The sequence below is a fragment of the Artemia franciscana genome, chromosome 17 (assembly GCF_032884065.1).
Source record: "Artemia franciscana chromosome 17, ASM3288406v1, whole genome shotgun sequence".
Classification (NCBI taxonomy): Eukaryota; Metazoa; Arthropoda; class Branchiopoda; order Anostraca; family Artemiidae; genus Artemia; species Artemia franciscana.
Window position 1 is genome coordinate 39711317 of NC_088879.1, and position 19261 is coordinate 39730577.

Sequence of the window (19261 nt, forward strand, 5' to 3'; positions counted from 1 at the left end):
GCCACTCTTTCCGGAGGAATGACTAAGAACGTAAAACACACAGTACATTTTTAATAAGAAAAGAAAATAATAGCAATAAAAAATTTCACATAGCATAAGTTTCGGATATGACTTGATTACTGAATTCTCTACCATTATTTGATTGTAATATGTTATTTATTGCAACAACTTAAACTATTATGGCACTTTCAATTGCACAAAAGGCCCTTGTTTTTACATTCGTATTTGTTGGTGGAACACTTCCTTTTGCAATGACACCGCATGTAGGCTTGCCCTACGCTTCTCGAATTAGCAGAAGCTACTTCTCTCAGCAAAATTTCTTTAAAATCAATCCCATCCATGAAAGTAACTTTTCTTTACAAATTACAAACTGATTGCGTGTATAAAGTTGCTTGAGGGTACCATTTTGATTTGCAAGTTTATAGAAGTTGTAGTCTTCCATTCCGACAGCAACCGCTAAAACATATCGGTCATCTGTACGACCGAAGTCGATATCAGAGACTCGTATTCGTATAGTTTCGCCAATTTGAGCAGGAGAAAATTGTTTTTGTTCGTAACATTTTGTTGATTGCAGCAGAAGATTTCCTTCCGCTGCCCAACTTGTTGTAGAAACTAACTTCTTTTTTCAGCCAGAACTTGTTGCGGAAACAAGGTAGATTGCAAGTCATATTCATTATTTTTCTTTGGAATATGGTTTTTGGTATGAACACCGCTAAAAAAAAATTTTCAGCGGTGTTCATTACTTATTTCTTCAAGCTGATCTTTGGTTTCGACAGCAATGGCAGTTTCAGTTGTTCTTCATTTTCGACATTTGCAATTTGTTCGCTAACCAAAAACAAAGATGCTATAACTATGACGAAGATTTCCATGAACTATCTTAATATATTTCCACATAGCGCATATTTCCGATATGACTTGATTACGGAATTCTCTACCATTACCTTATTGCAATATGGCTGGAGCACCAAATGTTAAAAATATTAAAAGAACGTTATGCGCTACTTCTTAAGCCCTCTTTGTTTCATTCACCAGAGGACAAGGCTTCGGTTGGGTTCTGTCTTAAAGTTCTGATCTATTTAGATCGTTTTTGAGACCAGAAACTCGAATGTTACTTGATTACAGAATTCTCTACCATTATCTAATTGAAATCTGGCAGGAGCACCAAATGTTAAACATACTGAAAGAACATTATGCGCTACTTCTTCCACCCTCTTTGTTTTATTCGCCAGAAATCAAGGATTGGGTTGGGTTCTTTCTTAAAGTTGTGATCTATTTAGATCGTTCTTGTGGCCAGAATTTCGAGTGTTACTTGATTACAGAATTCTCTACCATTATCTGACTGTAATCTTGCAGGAGCCCCAAATGTTAAAAATATTGAAAGAACGTTATGCACTACTTCTTCCGCTCTCTTTGTTTTATTCGCCAGAGGACAAGGATCGGGTTGGGTTCTTTCTTAAAGTTGAGACCTATTTAGATCGTTCTTGTGGGCAGAATTTCGAATGTTACTTGATTACAGAATTCTCTACCATTATTTGATTGTAATGAGGCTGGAGCAGCAAATGTTACAAATATTGAAAGAACGTCATGCGCTACTTCATCCGCCCTCATTGTTTCATATACCAGAGACAAGGATTGGGTTTTAAGCACTGGGGTTTTTCCTCTCTTTTGGACATTCATAGGATCGGTTTTAAGGACTGGGGTTTTTTCCTCTCTTTTTGGATACTCACCAGAGCATATCTGTTACTGTCAGCATACACCAATGAGGGTCTCGAAAACCTCGATAGTGTGTAAAAGAGGGAGCCACGTACAAATACTATATATAGACAATTACTCAGAACGAAAAAGAAAAAACAAAACTACCGTTTTAGTTACGGAGCGAATAGCTTTCTAAATGAGATTTCCTACTTTATCATAAGCCTTAGAAAGTAATTTCAGGAATAAGCCCTTCAGCCACGAAGTGCAATTTGGGATAGCAGACCTGCCATCCTGTGGTATTACTTATCTTACCTTCCCCAGATTTTTCCAGGCAAAAATTTAGGGCAGAGTCAACTCTGGCTAAGCTTACAGAGTCTCGCCAACAGCCCCTATCCTAAACCAAATAATCGGTGACAACGGGAATCAAACTTTAGCCCTGATGGACATAGGATTACAAATTCAACGCGCTAACCACTCGGCTACGACAGGTTATTTAATGAATATGGAAAAGTAGGAATCCATATATTCGGATAACAGGAGACATAAGACTGGATTTAACAGTGAAAGAGGTGTTTCTCAATCCATTTGGGAAAAATTTGTTTGAGATTACTCAAGATAGTGGTCAGGCTCATTCCCCCCGAGAAAATTCCATCGGAAAATTCACGCCCGACGATTCTGCCCTGGACAATTATTCCAAAATATAAAATTGAGAGCAAAATGGGAATTGAGACAAATAAAAAGAGGCGCCATTGATCACTGTGTAGGAAGGGAGGGGGCAAATGCCTAAAAGAGCACATTTCAATGCCCAAATTCCGGAGATCTTCATGAACCTTCATATAAATATAGGAAAGGGTATGGAGGGGGGGATTTCATTTCCCTTCATTTAGACTAAGCCAGAATAACGGTGCTGCAGGGTGATATCTCCCTTCCCGAAGCACAAAAATTCATCTGAGGCTTATTTTAAAAGCATTATTTAACTAAACAAAATCGGTTAATGTTTCATAAAATTATATGCAATGATGTGCGTTTATCAGCTATTATGAAGGAAGTGTTGTGGACCATTTTGTAGATTGGGGGGGCAGATTCCTCAAAAAAACATTTAATGCTAAAACATCCTAATTGTCATTGACCCTTCAGATAAACATAGAATGAGTTTTAGGGAGTAGGGGGTATATATTGATATCTAGTCCGGCTTGATCTTCAAGATTGTTTCTGGTCTACGCCTTTATTATTTGTGACAGGGGGGAAGGGGGTTATAGTGCTCCTTTAACTGCGATAATCTTTTCATATGTAACAAATAATATTGCACTCATAGTTCTACCGGTACAGAGATACAAAATCCAAGAAGGCACATCAAGAGCCTCGCCAGGAAATTTTTTGAGGGGGAGGGGGCAGATTCTACGAGGGGTTTTGTTTTCAGCGATTGTAAATGATAATATTTCTCTTTCCCACTTTGAATACAATTTTTCAATGTATTTAAACTTTGTATACAGACTATTTAAACATATGTATACAATTTATTTAGGCACCGATGACACAGACCAAACCCCCAAAGCCTCTGGGATAAGGGCTGTAAATTATACGAACTGTCAATTCTTTAGAGAGAGATTTTGTAATGTAAATAAGGGGGGCTATGCTTGATCTTGGGATTTTGGTGGCGTAAAACTTTCAGGGATTATTTTTTGGTCAAAAAGATCATCAACATTTTGCTATGGGAAGGGGTGAGGTTAAGGGTCCAGAAAGGAGCCACAAAGACCTTTTCCTTGATAAATTTGACACAAACAGGAAGTTCTTGGACCAAAGAGACTAATGTACAAAAAAATTCAAAGGATTGGTCCCCCCTCAAACAAAGTGGGCTCAAAAAATGGCCAACTTTTTTCGATTTGCTTGAAACTTACATGAAACCTTGGGCTAAGGGAACCCTAATGCAGAAGGGGGGAGGAACGCTGCAGCACCAAAAAGAATGCAGCCTCAAAAAGGGCCAATAAAGCGCCAAAAACCTTTTTTCTCACCCACTTCAAAAGGAAGGGGTTATTTTAGAAACTTGAGAGGGGGCTCATTCGAGTGGAAATTTAAGTCCTAGTATTTTTAACGGTTGAAAGCTATCGGATGGTAATCAGTTTTCCTCTCAGTTCTTTTTCTTCTATCTGCCCCTCCTCTAACCCCTATGACATCGAACAGTAATTTCGAGATTTCAGTTTGTTAAGAAGGTTTTAAATATCTAAAAATTTTGCCTTCGGGGTTGACGTCAGCCCCAGAGCCCCGATGTTGCCCTTTTTCTTACAAAGCTACAATAGCTCAAGCACCAAAAACACAAAAAAAAAGAATTAAAGTAAATAAAAATAAATGCTATAGGATATTCATTAACATATATTCTGCCTATATTTAAACACTTATAGAATATTCCGAAATTACTTGTGTTCTTCATTATTTTTATTTGTCATATTTTCTCTGTGGCTGCTCTAATTTACATGAGCGGGGGAGGGATTTTTTCGGGGGGGGGGGAATTTTCCACGAGAGAATTTACCATGGGGAATTTTCACGGGAGGAATTTTCCATGAGGGATAATTTTCCTGGGGAATAGTCCGGGGGGAATACGCCAAACGCCCTCAAAATACCATAACCCCTGTATACATTAATTTTTATCAGATCAATATGGTATTTAATTCGCTCTTTTTTTTTGGTATTGTGCGTTAGCTTTTTTTCATCTATTTCTTAATAGATAATGTTTTTGTATGTTTTAATAGCATCATCTGTATATATATATATATATACTAAATACGTTTTGAGATTCGACTTCTATATTACAATATTAGCCTCAAGTTTTTAATCAGCGGACTCAAAGAGTCTTGAATACGACGTTTGTTGAAAATCAGACACCCTTTGCAAAGCAAGTTGATACCGTGTCGCAATTTCACAATATTTCGTTCAATATTATTCTTTGAATATAATTTTTCACCGAATTGAAATATAGGCTCAACTTTCAGTCATCCAATCCTACCGATTCCTATTATGACTCATATTTCAGTGAGGCATAAACAACCACCACTGGTAAAACATGTTTGTAACATGTTTTGATTTTGGCATGTATATTGCAATATTACCCCAAACTTGCAGCAGAAAATGGATGAATAGCAAGGGTGTGCAAACCCACAGGATGGCTGGTCCCCAATCTCCTTTTGCACTTCCTGGCTGAGGGATTATGAAACGCAGATCAGCGCCACCATTATGAATTACAACAATCAATGCCGTATTCTCAACCCTGTTTTTACTCGCAATGAAAACTAAGAAATCCTTATAAACCAAATTTTGTTGGAAATCAAACACCATACATGACATTTGAACTGGCCCAAGCACGGAGAAGAGCAAGGAATGGCACATATGAGACGTTGAAGCAGCATCAAGGTACTCTTAGGCGGCCAGGTGCTCAGACATCAAGGTGCTCTTTAATCAAACACCATGAATGACATTTGAACTGGTCGAAGCACGGAGAAGACCAAGGAATGGCATATATGAGACGTTGAAGCAGCATCAAGGTACTCTTAGGCGGTTTTAGACATAAAGCAGTAATAGAACTTTTAATTTTCGATCGAACAAGCCTTTCCCTTTAGTTTTCATGATCACCTGTTCTATCTGATGAAACCAGGACAGAATTTAAGGGACCGACTTGATTAAATAGGAATTTGCGTATTGAAGATGTAAAGGTAAAGGATACGGCATTAGACTTAACAGTCCTTACCCGGCGGTGCTGATCTCCGTTTCTTGGCCCTTCAGCCAGGAAGTGCAATGGGGGGTTGGGGGCCAGCCATCCTGTGCTTTCGCACACCCTTCCTGTTTACCTTCCCCAGATTTCTCCAGGTACCCAATTAGAGCTGGGTCGACTCTGGCTAAGCTTGCAGGGTCACACCACTGACCCCCGTCCCAAACCGAATAATTGGGTACACTGGGATTCGAACTCATGTCCTCTCAGACAAAGGATCCCGAATCCAGCATTTAAGATGTAACAGTAAGATCCAATATTGAAGATGTAAACAGTAGAATAACCAAGGCTAAGGATGTTTTTTCACAGCTGAAAAAAGTTTGAAAGAATCGGAAGATAAGTCTGCGAACCAGGGTTATAATATTGGATGCTACAGTGATAACAGTGGTAAAAGATGGTTCCGAAGCATGGGCGGTCCGAAAAACGAAGGAAGATTCGGAAAATGATTTCTAGGGAAATTACTTTCAAATTGTTTTGAGTATCCGAGTATTTCAAACACTAGGCTGTACGAAAAGTGTGGTTCAATCCTACTTTCTAGGGCTATAATCAAAGAAAGGTTGAGATGCCTAGGACACGTTCTGCGGATGAAGGATGACAGATTGCCAAAGCTTTCCCTCTTCGGCCAACCGTTTAGAGCTAAACAAAAAGCCGGTTATCCAAGGTTTGGGTGGGAAGATATCGTAAAGAAAGATTTAAGAGAAACGGGGACTTCATGAGAGGGTGTAAAGATTTCATGAGAGCTTTCATGAGAGGGGCAGGCTTTGAACAAATTAGGATGAAGGAGGAGTGTGCGTAGCTGTGTTGGCCTCAGGGGCTTGGTGCTGTGGTGAGTTGTTAGTAGTAGTAGTAGTAAACCAGTAAACGGACAGGGACAACTATCCCAGCTTCTTTTTTTTTTACAGAGGTTGCATAGTCGATGAAATAAAAACCATAACTAAAATCTCGATTCAGAATGGAAAATTTAGCATCACATGGCGTCGGATATACAATTTTAAAAAGTTCCTATCGGATTTAGTTTATCACTGAATGTAATCGGTGTGGGCTGGTTGAGGCAAGTGGACCGAGTAAGCATAACTCATATTTCTGGAGAGATCATTTTGTAGGGATCGTATTTGTATAGGCAGGGATTGTATTTTGTCCTAAAAAAGATCACCACTCCAAGCATGTTTTACCTCGACTAAATAAAAGAAGAAATTGATTTTATTTTTAAAAAATCGACTGTTTATACTTAAACCTTAAATTTAATACTAAGTTCCAAAATTTAATTTAAAACTTTTGAACCATAATTGATATTGAACTCCTATTAAAATAGGAGCTCTGAGACACAATATCATTCCAAACATCAAATTTCATTAAGATCCCATCAATCGCTCATAAGTTAAAAATACTTCATTTTTTCTATTTTTTCCCCATTAACCGGCCCCCCACTCCCCCCCCCCCCCCAGATGGTCAAATCGGCAAAACGACTATTTATAATTTAATCTGGTCCGGTCTCTGATACGCTTGCCAAATTTCATCGTCCTAGCTTACCTGGAAGTGCCTAAAGTAGCAAAACCGTGACCGACAGACAGACAGACCGACAGACCGACAGAATTTGCGATTGCTGTATGTCACTTGGTTAATACCAAGTGCCATAAAAAAAACAATATTTCTGCATCTGTTTTTGTCTATTGAAAACTAAACTTTAATTACATAATGAATCAAAGGATTTAATCATGAATAATATGTAGCTAGCGGTGATAGCGAGGCTGAAGAAAATAGACAGATTTTATAAACGTGAAAGATTAAATACTACAAAATAGAAAGCTTCTCGGAGAAGCTTCTTAGTACTAGAAGAAAATAGAAGCAGTTGCTGAATCGGTTCTCTAACTGAGACGGTAAAACCGTCTTTGGTTTTAAGCTCTGTATACATTAATTTTTATCAGATCAATGATAATATAATTAATACTAAAACACTATTATAAACATAAAAAAAAAAAAATATTCGGCCTAAGAAGCAAGCAATAAGGTATTTAAACCGTCGACGGTAAGACCGTCGACGGTTTTACCAAGTACAGTAAAAACCGTACTCGTTGTGTCCACCTTCGAGTTTAAATGTTGGACAGTTGACTTCAATTTCAAAGTATATTCAAATCACCTTGCTTTTCTAATCAACCTTTTTTTCTATTTTTTAATTGAATCAGGGGGGGGGGGGGGGTAAACTACAATCTAGTTCCATATACAGCTTATACTACTTACGTTCAGATCTCCTCTTGATTCATCTTCCTCAGAGTTCTGCAAAACTTTAAAAACAAATCCGTTTTCATCAGCAACAGTTTCTGAATTGACCATCAGCATCTTGACATCATGTAAAGTCTTCGGAAGGCAAATTAGAATCAATTTGTTTCCACCGACATTTCTAAAGTAACAACGCCACCTTGGGATTTCAGGCTCAGAATAGAGGTCATTCCGAATAAAGGTCAAAGGACATTTTTGATTTCCCTTTCGCTCAAGACCATAGATGAAGTCGAATAAAACTTGACTTTCTACGCCCGAAAGCAGTATTTCTCTGTAAGCAGCACCTGATAGTCGCTTATTGAAGAGTTCATACAGGTTCTCATTGGGAAAACTTTCTTGGGATTCCAGGGAATTGCTTATGTCTGCTACACCAGGAAACAATTCTAGGAGAGAAAAGTAACACTTATAAGAAATATAACACAAGCTTGAAAATAACTTAGTAGGTCGTAAAATTCTTCCGTAGAAAAACGTCTTGTAATTGTGTTTGCCGCCAAGGACTTTTCGGGTGGTATAATCCCTGAAAATTTTTAATGGGTATCTCATGCAGAGTAAAGGGGCGACACATGGTCTAGTCTACCCCATACTATGCCTCAAGGTATTACACATTCTAGGTAACTTACCACGCAAAGACTTTTGAATTCTGATGAGTATTGTTTCTTGGAAGGGGAAGAGCGCCCTACTTCTTCCCTATGCTTAACCAGAATGGACAGACTGCTCGATAAATTTTCGATCACAAAGAATTATTTTTTTTTGCGCGGGGGGGGGTACTCCATAATTCCTAACCGTGTAAACCCTAAATCCATTAAACCCCAGTGCCAAAATTCCTCATTAAGTTTTCCAATTGTTAGACGACCAAAGCCATTATTGATACTACTAAAACATATTGTAACAACAAGCCACCTACAACCTACACACTTGCGTGCGCACTCTCTTTCTATATCTCACTCTGTTCACAGCTAACCTCCTTCCTCCCTTTCACTAAGTTTCCAATTCCTGTAAATCGTTTCTCATGACCTCTTCCCACTGAATTCGAGGAGGTGCTGCTTTCCCTCTGGCCCCCATTGGATTGTAAAGTGCAACACACTCTTTTGAAATATATCACCCTTTATCATATTCTTTACTATGTGAAGGCAGTGAAGATTTAAAACTTAAAATAGCCACGACTCATTATTATTTTTTTTTTGTAGCAGGAAATTTCTTGGAAAATACGAAGATAAGCCTGTGAACTAATGTTGTAATAATGGAAGCCTAAATAATGACGGTGTTTGAATATGGCTCTGGAAAATGGGAACTTCGAAAAGCTGAGGAATATTTGCTAAATATTTTTCCAGTGGAATCGTCTAAGCATAAAACCATAGTGAGGTATATAGTTAGATATTGATTTAGAAGATATGCATTTTGAGTTTCTTTCATCAGAAATTCAGTCGAGAAATACTTCTGCAACTGGAGTCTTTACCCAGCTAAACTAACATCTATGGAACCAAAAAAAGTCCTTGAAGACAATAATAATGATGTATCAGGCCATTGTTCGGTCTGTCTTACTATACGACTGAGAGGCATGGGCTCTGAAAGCATCCGACGTTCAAGCCCTCAACGCATTCGACGGTTCATGTCTAAGGAGAATCATCGGCATTAAACTCTGTGAACAGTCAGCAATGATGGACTCCGCAAAATTTGCCATCAACGTTTCGGTTTGGCCACTATAATCAAACAAAGAAGACTCCGATGGTTCAGCCATACACTTCGTTGCCCACAGCACACCTTTGTTAATAAGGCCCTTAGATGTATGGCTCTTCCGGGATAGAAAAAGCGACATGGAGGGCAGAAGAAAACATAGCTCGCCTGCATCAGGACAGACCTAGGCCCACTCTGTGGCTTCAAATAGGATGGACGAAGATGAGACAAACCCTGGCTCAGATTTATTGAGCTATTAACAAACGACCGAGAGTCTTGACTCTTGGCTTACCACAATGACAAAGCTACTGGACACCAGGGAGAGCTGAGATACTTGAGTCCTGCTACAACTTAGTAAGTATATTATTACAAAAACAATAAACAGACAATAGTTATTGTCGTATGAAGCGTTAAGCCACCCTACCATCGTACTAACAAGAGGTTAACATGCCGTAACCACCAATATTACTCAGCGAACGTGTAAGGTAACAGAGAAGGTAGCCCAAACTTCAATACGATAAAAAAAAAACTTGCCTAAAATCTATTTTATAGGCAACTGCTTTAGCCAATAATTGTCCGGTCGTATATTTGCATAGTAACACCAATACTCTGATATTCCCTCACTCTCTCAGGGAATACCTTCTACCAAGCTTGGGGATCACACGACAAGGCTAAAGCAATCAATTTTGACATATTCCCTATCCCACCCTAGCGCAAAGGAAAATTACTCTCGTAATTCATAAAAAAGCTCACTCTTAATTTCTCAAGCCATTACAAAAAAAAAAAACCTATTGGCTTTCTTCAAACCTTAATTAAAGCGTCCAGCATGGGAAAAGGTGAGAAACTACCACGCTTGCAGCAAGTTGTTTTAGGCTTTTTGCTTCTTTTTTAAGCTTATTTAACTTTCGCTATTTGGCTTGATGCCAAGAAATTTGTAAGTGGAGTTTCGTAAGCAAGTCTACAGCCAAAGTGCGACCAAGATAGACATTTTCTAGCTTCCAATCTAACCATTCCCTCTTTCAGGGCATTTTATTTTCATGATTCGACGAAATTTGTTTAGAACCTTACCTTTAAGAGGTTTGGTTGTTAAGTATTCAAATTAACCCCTTGTATTTTAAAGATATTTAAATATTACGTGAATTAAAAAAATAATCATATTGTAAATTTAAAAATTTAAATATGTTCTCAAAGGTATGGTTGAAATTCGCCAAGGCTAAGTGGTGCAATCCATTTTATTTGCCTTTTACCTGGGCCCGGAAAGCATATTCAGAACTGAATCTATATGAGAGTGTGATGCAATGAACGTGCTTTAAATTTTCATCGAAGTTTACTTTAAGGATTTCTGAGGTTATGAAATAGTAAGGTTTTTCAAGGTTCAATCGGGTTTAATTAAAAAAAGGAAATAACTAAACTTAAAGTACACTGCTTTGTGACAAAACTCACGTTGAGACCCATACAAAACTCACGTTGAGACCCATATTCACGTTAAGACCCATACTCACGTTGAGACCCATAGGCTGTCAGTAGGCAATGACTGTAATGTACAGGTCCATTAGCATATTTCACAACCGGTCAAAGATATTAACCAAGGTTGGAATTTAAGCGTTTTTGACGGCCCAACACTTAATCAACTTGAACAAATTTGTGCAAAGAGAATATAATCTTACTTCTCAAAACAATAGATTAATGAGTAATTTAAAAAATCCCTAGCATTGCAAAATAATCAAATGACCACATGATTTTACTCAACGTAATATCATAAAGAGACAAAAAAAATTAGTTCTCAAAGGCATGCCTGAAGTTGGTCAAAGCAATGGGGTGTAAACCCTCATGTTTGTTTCTTAGCTGACAAAAAACTCAAAAATTGTCTAAGGCCTTAATTTATTAGAATTAAAGCATGATTATAAAACAGACCTCTATTTAAACTTCCGCCCTAGCTTGTGAACTTAACTTGGTAGATATTCTAGATCAAACAAGTCGAATTCGTAAGAACGAATATATAATTATTTTTACAGAAATGTATAGCTTAATCCATTTTGTGATGGATTGACACATCCTATTCCCGTGAAGCGTGGGGGAAAGCAAGGCTCAGTCTTAAGTTAAGTAGTTTTGAAAATCAGACTTAGAACAGAGACGATAAATAGCCCCCCTTATCTTATTGAGAGCCATACTGTTATTAGTCAGCTGTCGTATGCAGATGACCTGCTTTTATTTATGATTTTATAAAATGTATGGAGATGAACTACTTAATGTCATCCTTTTTGTTAGAACCGTAATTTGTATTTGTTTCCTATGCTCCTTTGCGTACATTCATGTATGTATAGAGGGCATAAATAAACTGTTATTATTATTTTTATACTATTATTTACAGTATAGTCGCTAATTATTCATATTTTTTCTTTTTTCTTCTTTGTTTGTCCTTTCTTTTGTTTGTTTTTCTTCGTTTCTTACTCTTTTTATACTCTTCTAGTGCAATTTTATGATGTGACAAAAGAGGGTAAAAATACATTATTATTAGTATTATTATAATAGGTATTCCAGTAAATAAATATACAGTCTATTCTATATCTGTCCGCAGTCCCAATTATTCTGATTTGTCGCAATTTTTTCTTCCAGAAGCGTTCCAAACATGATTTGCAGAAAAAACAAAAACAAAAAAAAGGTTCAATTACATTATCTCGTCATACATTATTATAAGGAGAGTTGAGATAAACCACATTAAAGCTTCTTCGACTAGAAACATTTCGTTACAAATAATATTACTAGTAATGAAGAAAGCAAGACATAAAAAAAATAATTTTGTGTAGGCATTCCGGCAAATTCCCACAGTGTATACTTTCCCTGGTAAGTTCAACCCCTAGAAACTTCCCTCTCCATGGAAAGTTGCTCAGTTAAAAACCACCAACATAAAATACACGCCTCCCCCACATCCGAGAGAGGGGCTCACCTTGCGTGAGAGAAGAAAAGATAATTGAGATAACCACAATGAAGTTTCTTCAACTAGAAACGTTCTGTTACAAATAATATTACTAGTAATGAAGTCAGAGGTAAGGGGCTCAGTGATGGGCCCTAGCTCCAAATAAGGGGCTCACCTTGCGTGAGAGAAGAAAAAATGAGTTCGGCAACATCAGCCTTTTCAAAAAGGTTCTTCAAAGAATAGGGGAAAGGCAGCTCTCGAATGCTAGGATCTCGGAGCAACTTGTCCAGCGACACTTCAGACCTAAAAGGAATAACGAACACAATGAGAAATAACTTAAAACTAAGATTCTCAATTAAAAAGGAACTTTTTTATCATAGACAATGATAAGTAAAATATCAAACTAGTATTACGTATGCTAAATATTGAAGATTAAAAATGTAAAATAGAATTAATACAAAGCTAACAAATTTAAAACGAAAAATATAATAAGTGATAGTAATAACTTAAAAAGAGCAATTGATAAATAATAGAAATAAAACAAGTATGCAATAAATAAAGAAAAAAATATAAATAATAAAATAACACTATAATATTAAAATATTGGAACAAATATTTTTAGAGATAAACAGATAAAAGAAAACAGACTGAACTAACTGATTGAAAACAGCTGAGACTATGAGGGAGGGGGTAAAGTACGGCAGGTCTGCATGCAAAATGTGTTAGGCAAAATTATTATGCATATTATGAAGTAAGATTGCTTTTTAACTTCACACTACCCAAATAATTCCCCCCCCCCAATGTGGAAACATATAGCCCAAATTACAGATTTCCCATCTATTCTGTCACTTCTCTTTCTCTTGTCTCACGCTAAGCTGAAAGAAACTAACAAAGAAACCAGTTCTACAGTGTATCGATGGATGAAGAACTTAACATAAACGCTGTAATAGATAAGTACCCAATTCTGTACTTATGTATTACACCGTAAACACCCAAGTTTACACTGTGTAAAACTCGAGAACAAACCGATTTTATCTCTCTGTATACAAAATATTGAAGATTAAAAATGTAAAATAGAATAAATACAGAGCTAACAAATTTAAAACGAAAAATATAATAAGTGATAGTTATAATTTAAAAAAACAGCAATTAATAAATAATAAAAATAAAACAAGTATGCAATAAATATAGAAAAACAATATAAATAATAAAATAACACTATAATATTAAAATATTAGAACAAATATTTTCAGAAATAAACAAATAAAAGAAAACAGAGTGAACTAATCAACAGAATCAAGAGGTTTGACTTTAATGGTCTTACAAACAACATGGCTTCAAATCAAAACTAAATGTATGATTTTAATATGGTAAAGAACTAATTATATTGAAACATTCTGTGTTTAGTTAGTATTTAAAGTTGTCTGATTGGTATGGAACAGTAGGGCCTAAAATAAAAAGCTGTGAAAAGATCGTCAGGTGTGCCTGTTGGTCTAGCTGAGACTGGAAGCTTTGACTTGCTCCCCAGCTCCAACGCCAGCAGCGAATTTTTCCACAAATTTTATTTAATCAATCAATTAAAAATTTTGCGCCAACCCTTCTATAATAACACATTTGTGATGAATCTTTTCGAACTTTCTTGACATTACAGTAATATAGAACCTGTTTAATTTAGGGCGTGTTCTATCAATCTAAGTTTGACAGAAGGTTTCACATAACAACTTTTGAAATACCATAATTGGTAGATTAATGGTCAATAAAATTTGTACTCTTCAGCTCTATCGTAAATAACTGTACACAGACCGTGGTTGGGTTGCTTCACAAGTATTATGCGGAATTAATGATAAAGTTTAAAAATTTTGGAAGCTGTGCGAGAAATTCTCCGTGCAAGAACCCGACAAGTATTGTGCGCACTTAATGGTAACGTTAACAAAATTTGGAAGCCCTGCAAGAAATTCTCCGTGCAAGAACCCGACAAGCATTCTGTAGAATTAATGATAAAATTTAAAAATTTTGGAAGCCGTGCGAGAACTTCTCCGTGGAAGAACCCGATAATTATTGTGCGGAATTAATGGTAAAGTTTAAAATTCTGGAAGCCGTGCAAGAACTTCTCCGTGCAAGAACCCGACAAGTATTCTGTAGAATTAATGATAAAATTTAAAAATTTTGGAAGCCGTGCGAGAACTTCTCCGTGCAAGAACCCGACAACTATTATGCGGAATTAATGGTAAAGTTTAAAAATTCTGGAAGCCGTGCAAGAACTTCTCCGTGCAAGAACCCGACAAGTATTCTGTAGAATTAATGATAAAATTTAAAAATTTTGGAAGCCGTGCAAGAACTTGTCCGTGTAAGAACCCGACAATTATTGTGCGGAATTAATGGTAAAGTTTAAAAATTCTGGAAGCCGTGCAAGAACTTTTCCGTGTAAGAACCCGACAATTATTGTGTGGCAATAATTGTAGTGTAAAAATTTTGGAAGCCGTGTGTACATAAAAGAAACGTAGGGTTCAAAGAAGAGAATTTTCTGGAGCGTACTCAGATCAGATAAAATATTTTTAAAAAATCGATTGAAAGTAAATACGGGTATAAAATTTCAAAAACAAGGACAAATATTCCGTATATGAGGGAAGTTGTCTACATTCCACAACAACCCATCCTCACTCTTTACAGTGAAGTTTTATAAGCGCTTTACCAGCTCGGTTGAATTGAAATCTGATCAATTTGGAGAATGTATTAATCCTTAATTAATCCTTATCTGCTATTTTGTTGTTCTGTTTGGGGTAGTACATTTCCTTCTTATCTTCATCATATTCGAGTTTTGCAGAGTAAAGCGCTTCGAGTGTTATGCGGTGTTGGTTTTAAAGACTCGGTACAAAAGAGGTATATAGATTGCAAAATCTCGCCTTTAGCACGACTTGCTACTTTTTATCGAAGCCCGTTTATATGTAAATATTTTCAAAATTGTTTACCAATATGTTTTAAAAGTATGTTTGAATTAGGAAGTGATATTCATACACAATTTACGAGACAGTCCAATATAATTCGTCGTCAGCTTGCTATTACCCCGTAGATCTCACTTTTCTATCGCCACATAGCCATTCATGGAATTGTTTACCTACGACTTTAAGAAGCATAGATAATTTTCTTGAATTCCGGCGGGAATTAAAGCTATTTTGTCTTAATATTTATGAGTGGGCCTCACCGGAGCCAAAATGTTGGTTTTGTTTTAGGCGATACTGGTCGAGTGGTTTTAGTTTCTTTTTGTCTTTTTTGAAGTGTAATCCCGCATCGATCGAAATGCACGGTAATTGAATATTTTTTTCCTTTCTCTTTCCTTTTTTTCTTTTCTTTTTTCATTTTCCTCTCCTTTTTCGTATTGTTTTTATTTGTTTGTGTTCTGGGCTTGTAAGCCCAAACAAGCTTTGCTTCGGACCGTTTGCTTGTTTTGTTGTTTATTTATGTTAATATACCCATCTTTCTCTCTCACTGAAAGCCTTTTTGAATGAAATAAGTATTTCCATTTGGTGGTTGAAATCATTTTACTTGCCGATTATCTTTCAAAGCAATTCAACATAAAATTTTATTAATTAAAGCAAACGTATTGAAAGATAAATATATTTATCTTTCTAAATAAAATTATTTACGTTTTAATCAAATAAGATTCAATATAGATTGTTTTTAAAATTAAAGTAAAGAGCGATATTAATTTTAAAAAAGAAGGGTAACTCTTCTGTATATGAGAGAGATACCCAAACTCCTCAGCACCCCTCCTACTCTTAAACTTAAGCTTTGCCAAAGAAACACTCTTCGACAAAAGTTCATAGATATATAATCTGGTGATTCTCAGAACAAATACAACTTTAAACAAATGAGACACTGCCTGAAATTTTTTGGTGCCATTTCACTCTGTGACATTTTCTTTTTTTGAATTTCGCACTACCAAAACTACTACCAAAAACTGCATAACCGCATATGGAGGTCTTTCTCGCTGAAAATTGATTCCCGATTTTTTTTCTAGTTTTTTAATATATATATATATGGTTAGGTAAGTTTTCATTTAACCAATACAAAAAAAAAACAGATTTCATTTTTACTGTCCTTGGTACTTTAAGAGAAAAAATCGTTGTATTCAACTTACAATTCATCATCAAAGGAAAGTAGGGAAGGATCTTTTTCTACGACAGAAGCTGAGCTACAGTTCATCTGGGAAACATTGACAGGGTTAGGCGACAGAGTTGCATTGTCTAAGCTCATCATTAGAAGGTAATCCATTGTTGCCAGTGTTGTTACGCAGTCCAAGTCTCGCAAGTGGATCTGAAGAAAACGAGAAAATAATTAATAGTGGTAAAAGACTAAGCCGGGAGAATTTATCGACTATATTATACTGTTACCGAACGTTCCGTGGTAACAGTAGTACAGGGTCATCGGTATAAGCGGTCAGTACCCCCATGGGGCCTCAATTGGTCCAAGCGGCCAGTACCCCCCCGGAATTCTTTCAGGGAATAAAAGCGGCCAGTACCCCTTGCATCCTAACAACAAATACAAGCGGCCAGTAGCCCCCAGATGGACGTAAACTGCGAGTGGCCGGTACTCCCACCATACAAGCGGCTAGTTACACCATTATTCGGAGTTACCAACCCCATGTATCTGGTCTGTCGAGCATCCGGTATTGCATAATCGTTCATGTTGTCGATGAAACAATGCTATGATTATAAGCGGCCAGTACTCCCAGCGTTCCGACGGTAAACATATAGTGTTATCTAAGCTTCCAGTGATAAGAACACTTCCAATCATCGCTTGCCAGGTATTTTTTCCCGGTGAAATGGGCATACACTCTAAGCAGCCACTACTCGGTATCTTGCATAAGGCTTCAGCTGTTGGATATATTTGAAACCCAAAATATTTGATATAAAAGAATGGGAACTGGCCTAAGTTATTATTTTGATAAAGAAACATATCTAATTGAAGAAATTTGGACGAGAACCAAAATATACAAGAGGTTCGTAATCTATATATTTTTTGTGTATGCTTAGTGGTCGGGAACTATTTTTTATTAAAGTTTTGGTTCATAAAAGACATTTACAACCCTCTTAGTTACCGAGTTGTATGTATGCTCTTTTTTTTAGTTCTGATGTCCTTTGAAGGTCCTTTTTTTATGTTTTAGTCCTTTGAAGGTCCAAGTTCGAAATATTCCACGGATTGAATTCAGTGGCTCTAGAATGGCTAGTAGGGAGGGATGGTTTTAAAACTAAAGATGATATATATACAATTCGGTAACTAAAGAGGTTGTAAATATCTTTTGATAAACCAAAACTGTATGAAAAAAATTCCCCGTTCACTAAGCATACAACAAAAAGTATATAGATTACGATACTCCTTATATTACAGTCCTCGTTAAAATTCCCTTTTTTAGAAATGTTCCTTGATCAAACTCAATTTATCTAATGATAATAACTTGGACCCATTCCCATTCTTCTATATAAAATATGTTGGCATTCAGCACCGGAAACCTTGCACAAGATACGGAGCACTGTCCGCTTGAAGTATAGACCCATTTGGCCGAAATATAACACCTGGTAAGCAATGTATCCTGGAAATGTTCTTATCACCAGAAACTGAGATGCCACTATGTGTCTGTCGGCGAAACGGTAGGAGTACTGGCTGCTTGTATTCGTAGCATTCTTTCATCGACACTATTGTGATACCTGGTAATAAAACAAAAGGCAGGGAACATATCATTTTAACATGATTACTTGAACAGGGACTGAACTGTGAAACCAACCATGACTGGTACTAGGAATTTGAATATGGATTTTAATGCTTCATTGGAACAGGTTAGTAATCTTAGAATATTTTTGTCATATGTTTACTGGAAGAAGGGAGTATAGGTTTTCCCGCAATTTTATCAAAACGTATTTACAAGCTCTTTAGTTACTGAATCATTGTAAACAGTTTGTCTCTTTTTTTTACTTATATCATAAAATAATCGGTTATAGTATTTTTGGATGGCGTAATAAAAATAGTATGCATATGCTCGTCTTGATATTTTCTTTTAGAAAATAGCTTTTGTAGTGACGTTGTACTTTTGGACTTTTTTTTAACTAAGAAACTTTTCCAGCTTTTTTTGTATGTGCTTAAATTGCATTGACTATACTTAGGAAAAAAACAGTTAAGATATTTTTGGAACTCGAAATACCCTAGGAAGGAGGGGCAGCCTCTCCCAAATTTGTTTTTTTCTTTTTATTCTAGGAGATTTACAACCATGAACCAACATATAAGAGCTTCAAGCCCACTGCTCAGAGGGAACCTTATGCTCCTTAACAGTTGAACATTCCTGGAATGATCATGATTCAAATATGGAATTGGGAGGAGCTATCATCATGCAACACATGTTACAAGTTATTGTTATTATAGGTTACTAATATCATCATGAAAAATTATATGTTTCGAATTCGTTCCATAAAATGACTCATCATGTTTTCTCTTGAAATAGCACTAATTCCGTTTCGGGCTCATACACGGCTTTTACCATGGTTTCACCTACAACCTCATCTCTCTTTTCGCCATTGCTATTATTGTCTTCAATGATAGCATCTGTTGGTCAACTGTCGATGGTAGTAGTAGCGCTTGCTGACGGTTCGCTTTTCATTGAATCGTCTTTATATTATTTTGTGATATTATCTACAAATTCCCTTTATTATTTTTCTTATGATTTCACTGTCTCTTACCACATTATACTTACACAGGCAGCAGTTCCGGAGCATAGACAAGATATGGTTTATGAGAATACGAGAAGAGTAAGCCTGTCTTTTTTTAGCTTCCGTTGAACGCTAATAACAGAGAAATTGCGATATGATTGATCAACGGGTAACGTGTTATCACAGGCAGAAGCAAGAAGTTTGCCCTCTTCATTAACTACTAGTTTTAGAGCTGCATTC

General features: G+C 36.5%; 1 protein-coding gene across 4 annotated transcripts in view; it reads right to left on the reverse strand.

The window, feature by feature from the left end:
• LOC136038230 (KICSTOR complex protein SZT2-like) overlaps positions 1-19261 on the reverse strand; it is a 330409-nt gene that overhangs the window by 166320 nt on the left and 144828 nt on the right. For all 4 annotated transcript variants that reach the window (XM_065721331.1, XM_065721332.1, XM_065721333.1 and 1 more), the window contains 3 exons: positions 16462-16637; positions 12499-12626; positions 7694-8115 (listed from right to left, as the gene is read on the reverse strand). In XM_065721331.1, the coding sequence (XP_065577403.1) occupies positions 7694-8115; positions 12499-12626; positions 16462-16637 (726 nt within the window). The remainder of the gene's footprint in view (positions 1-7693; positions 8116-12498; positions 12627-16461; positions 16638-19261) is intronic.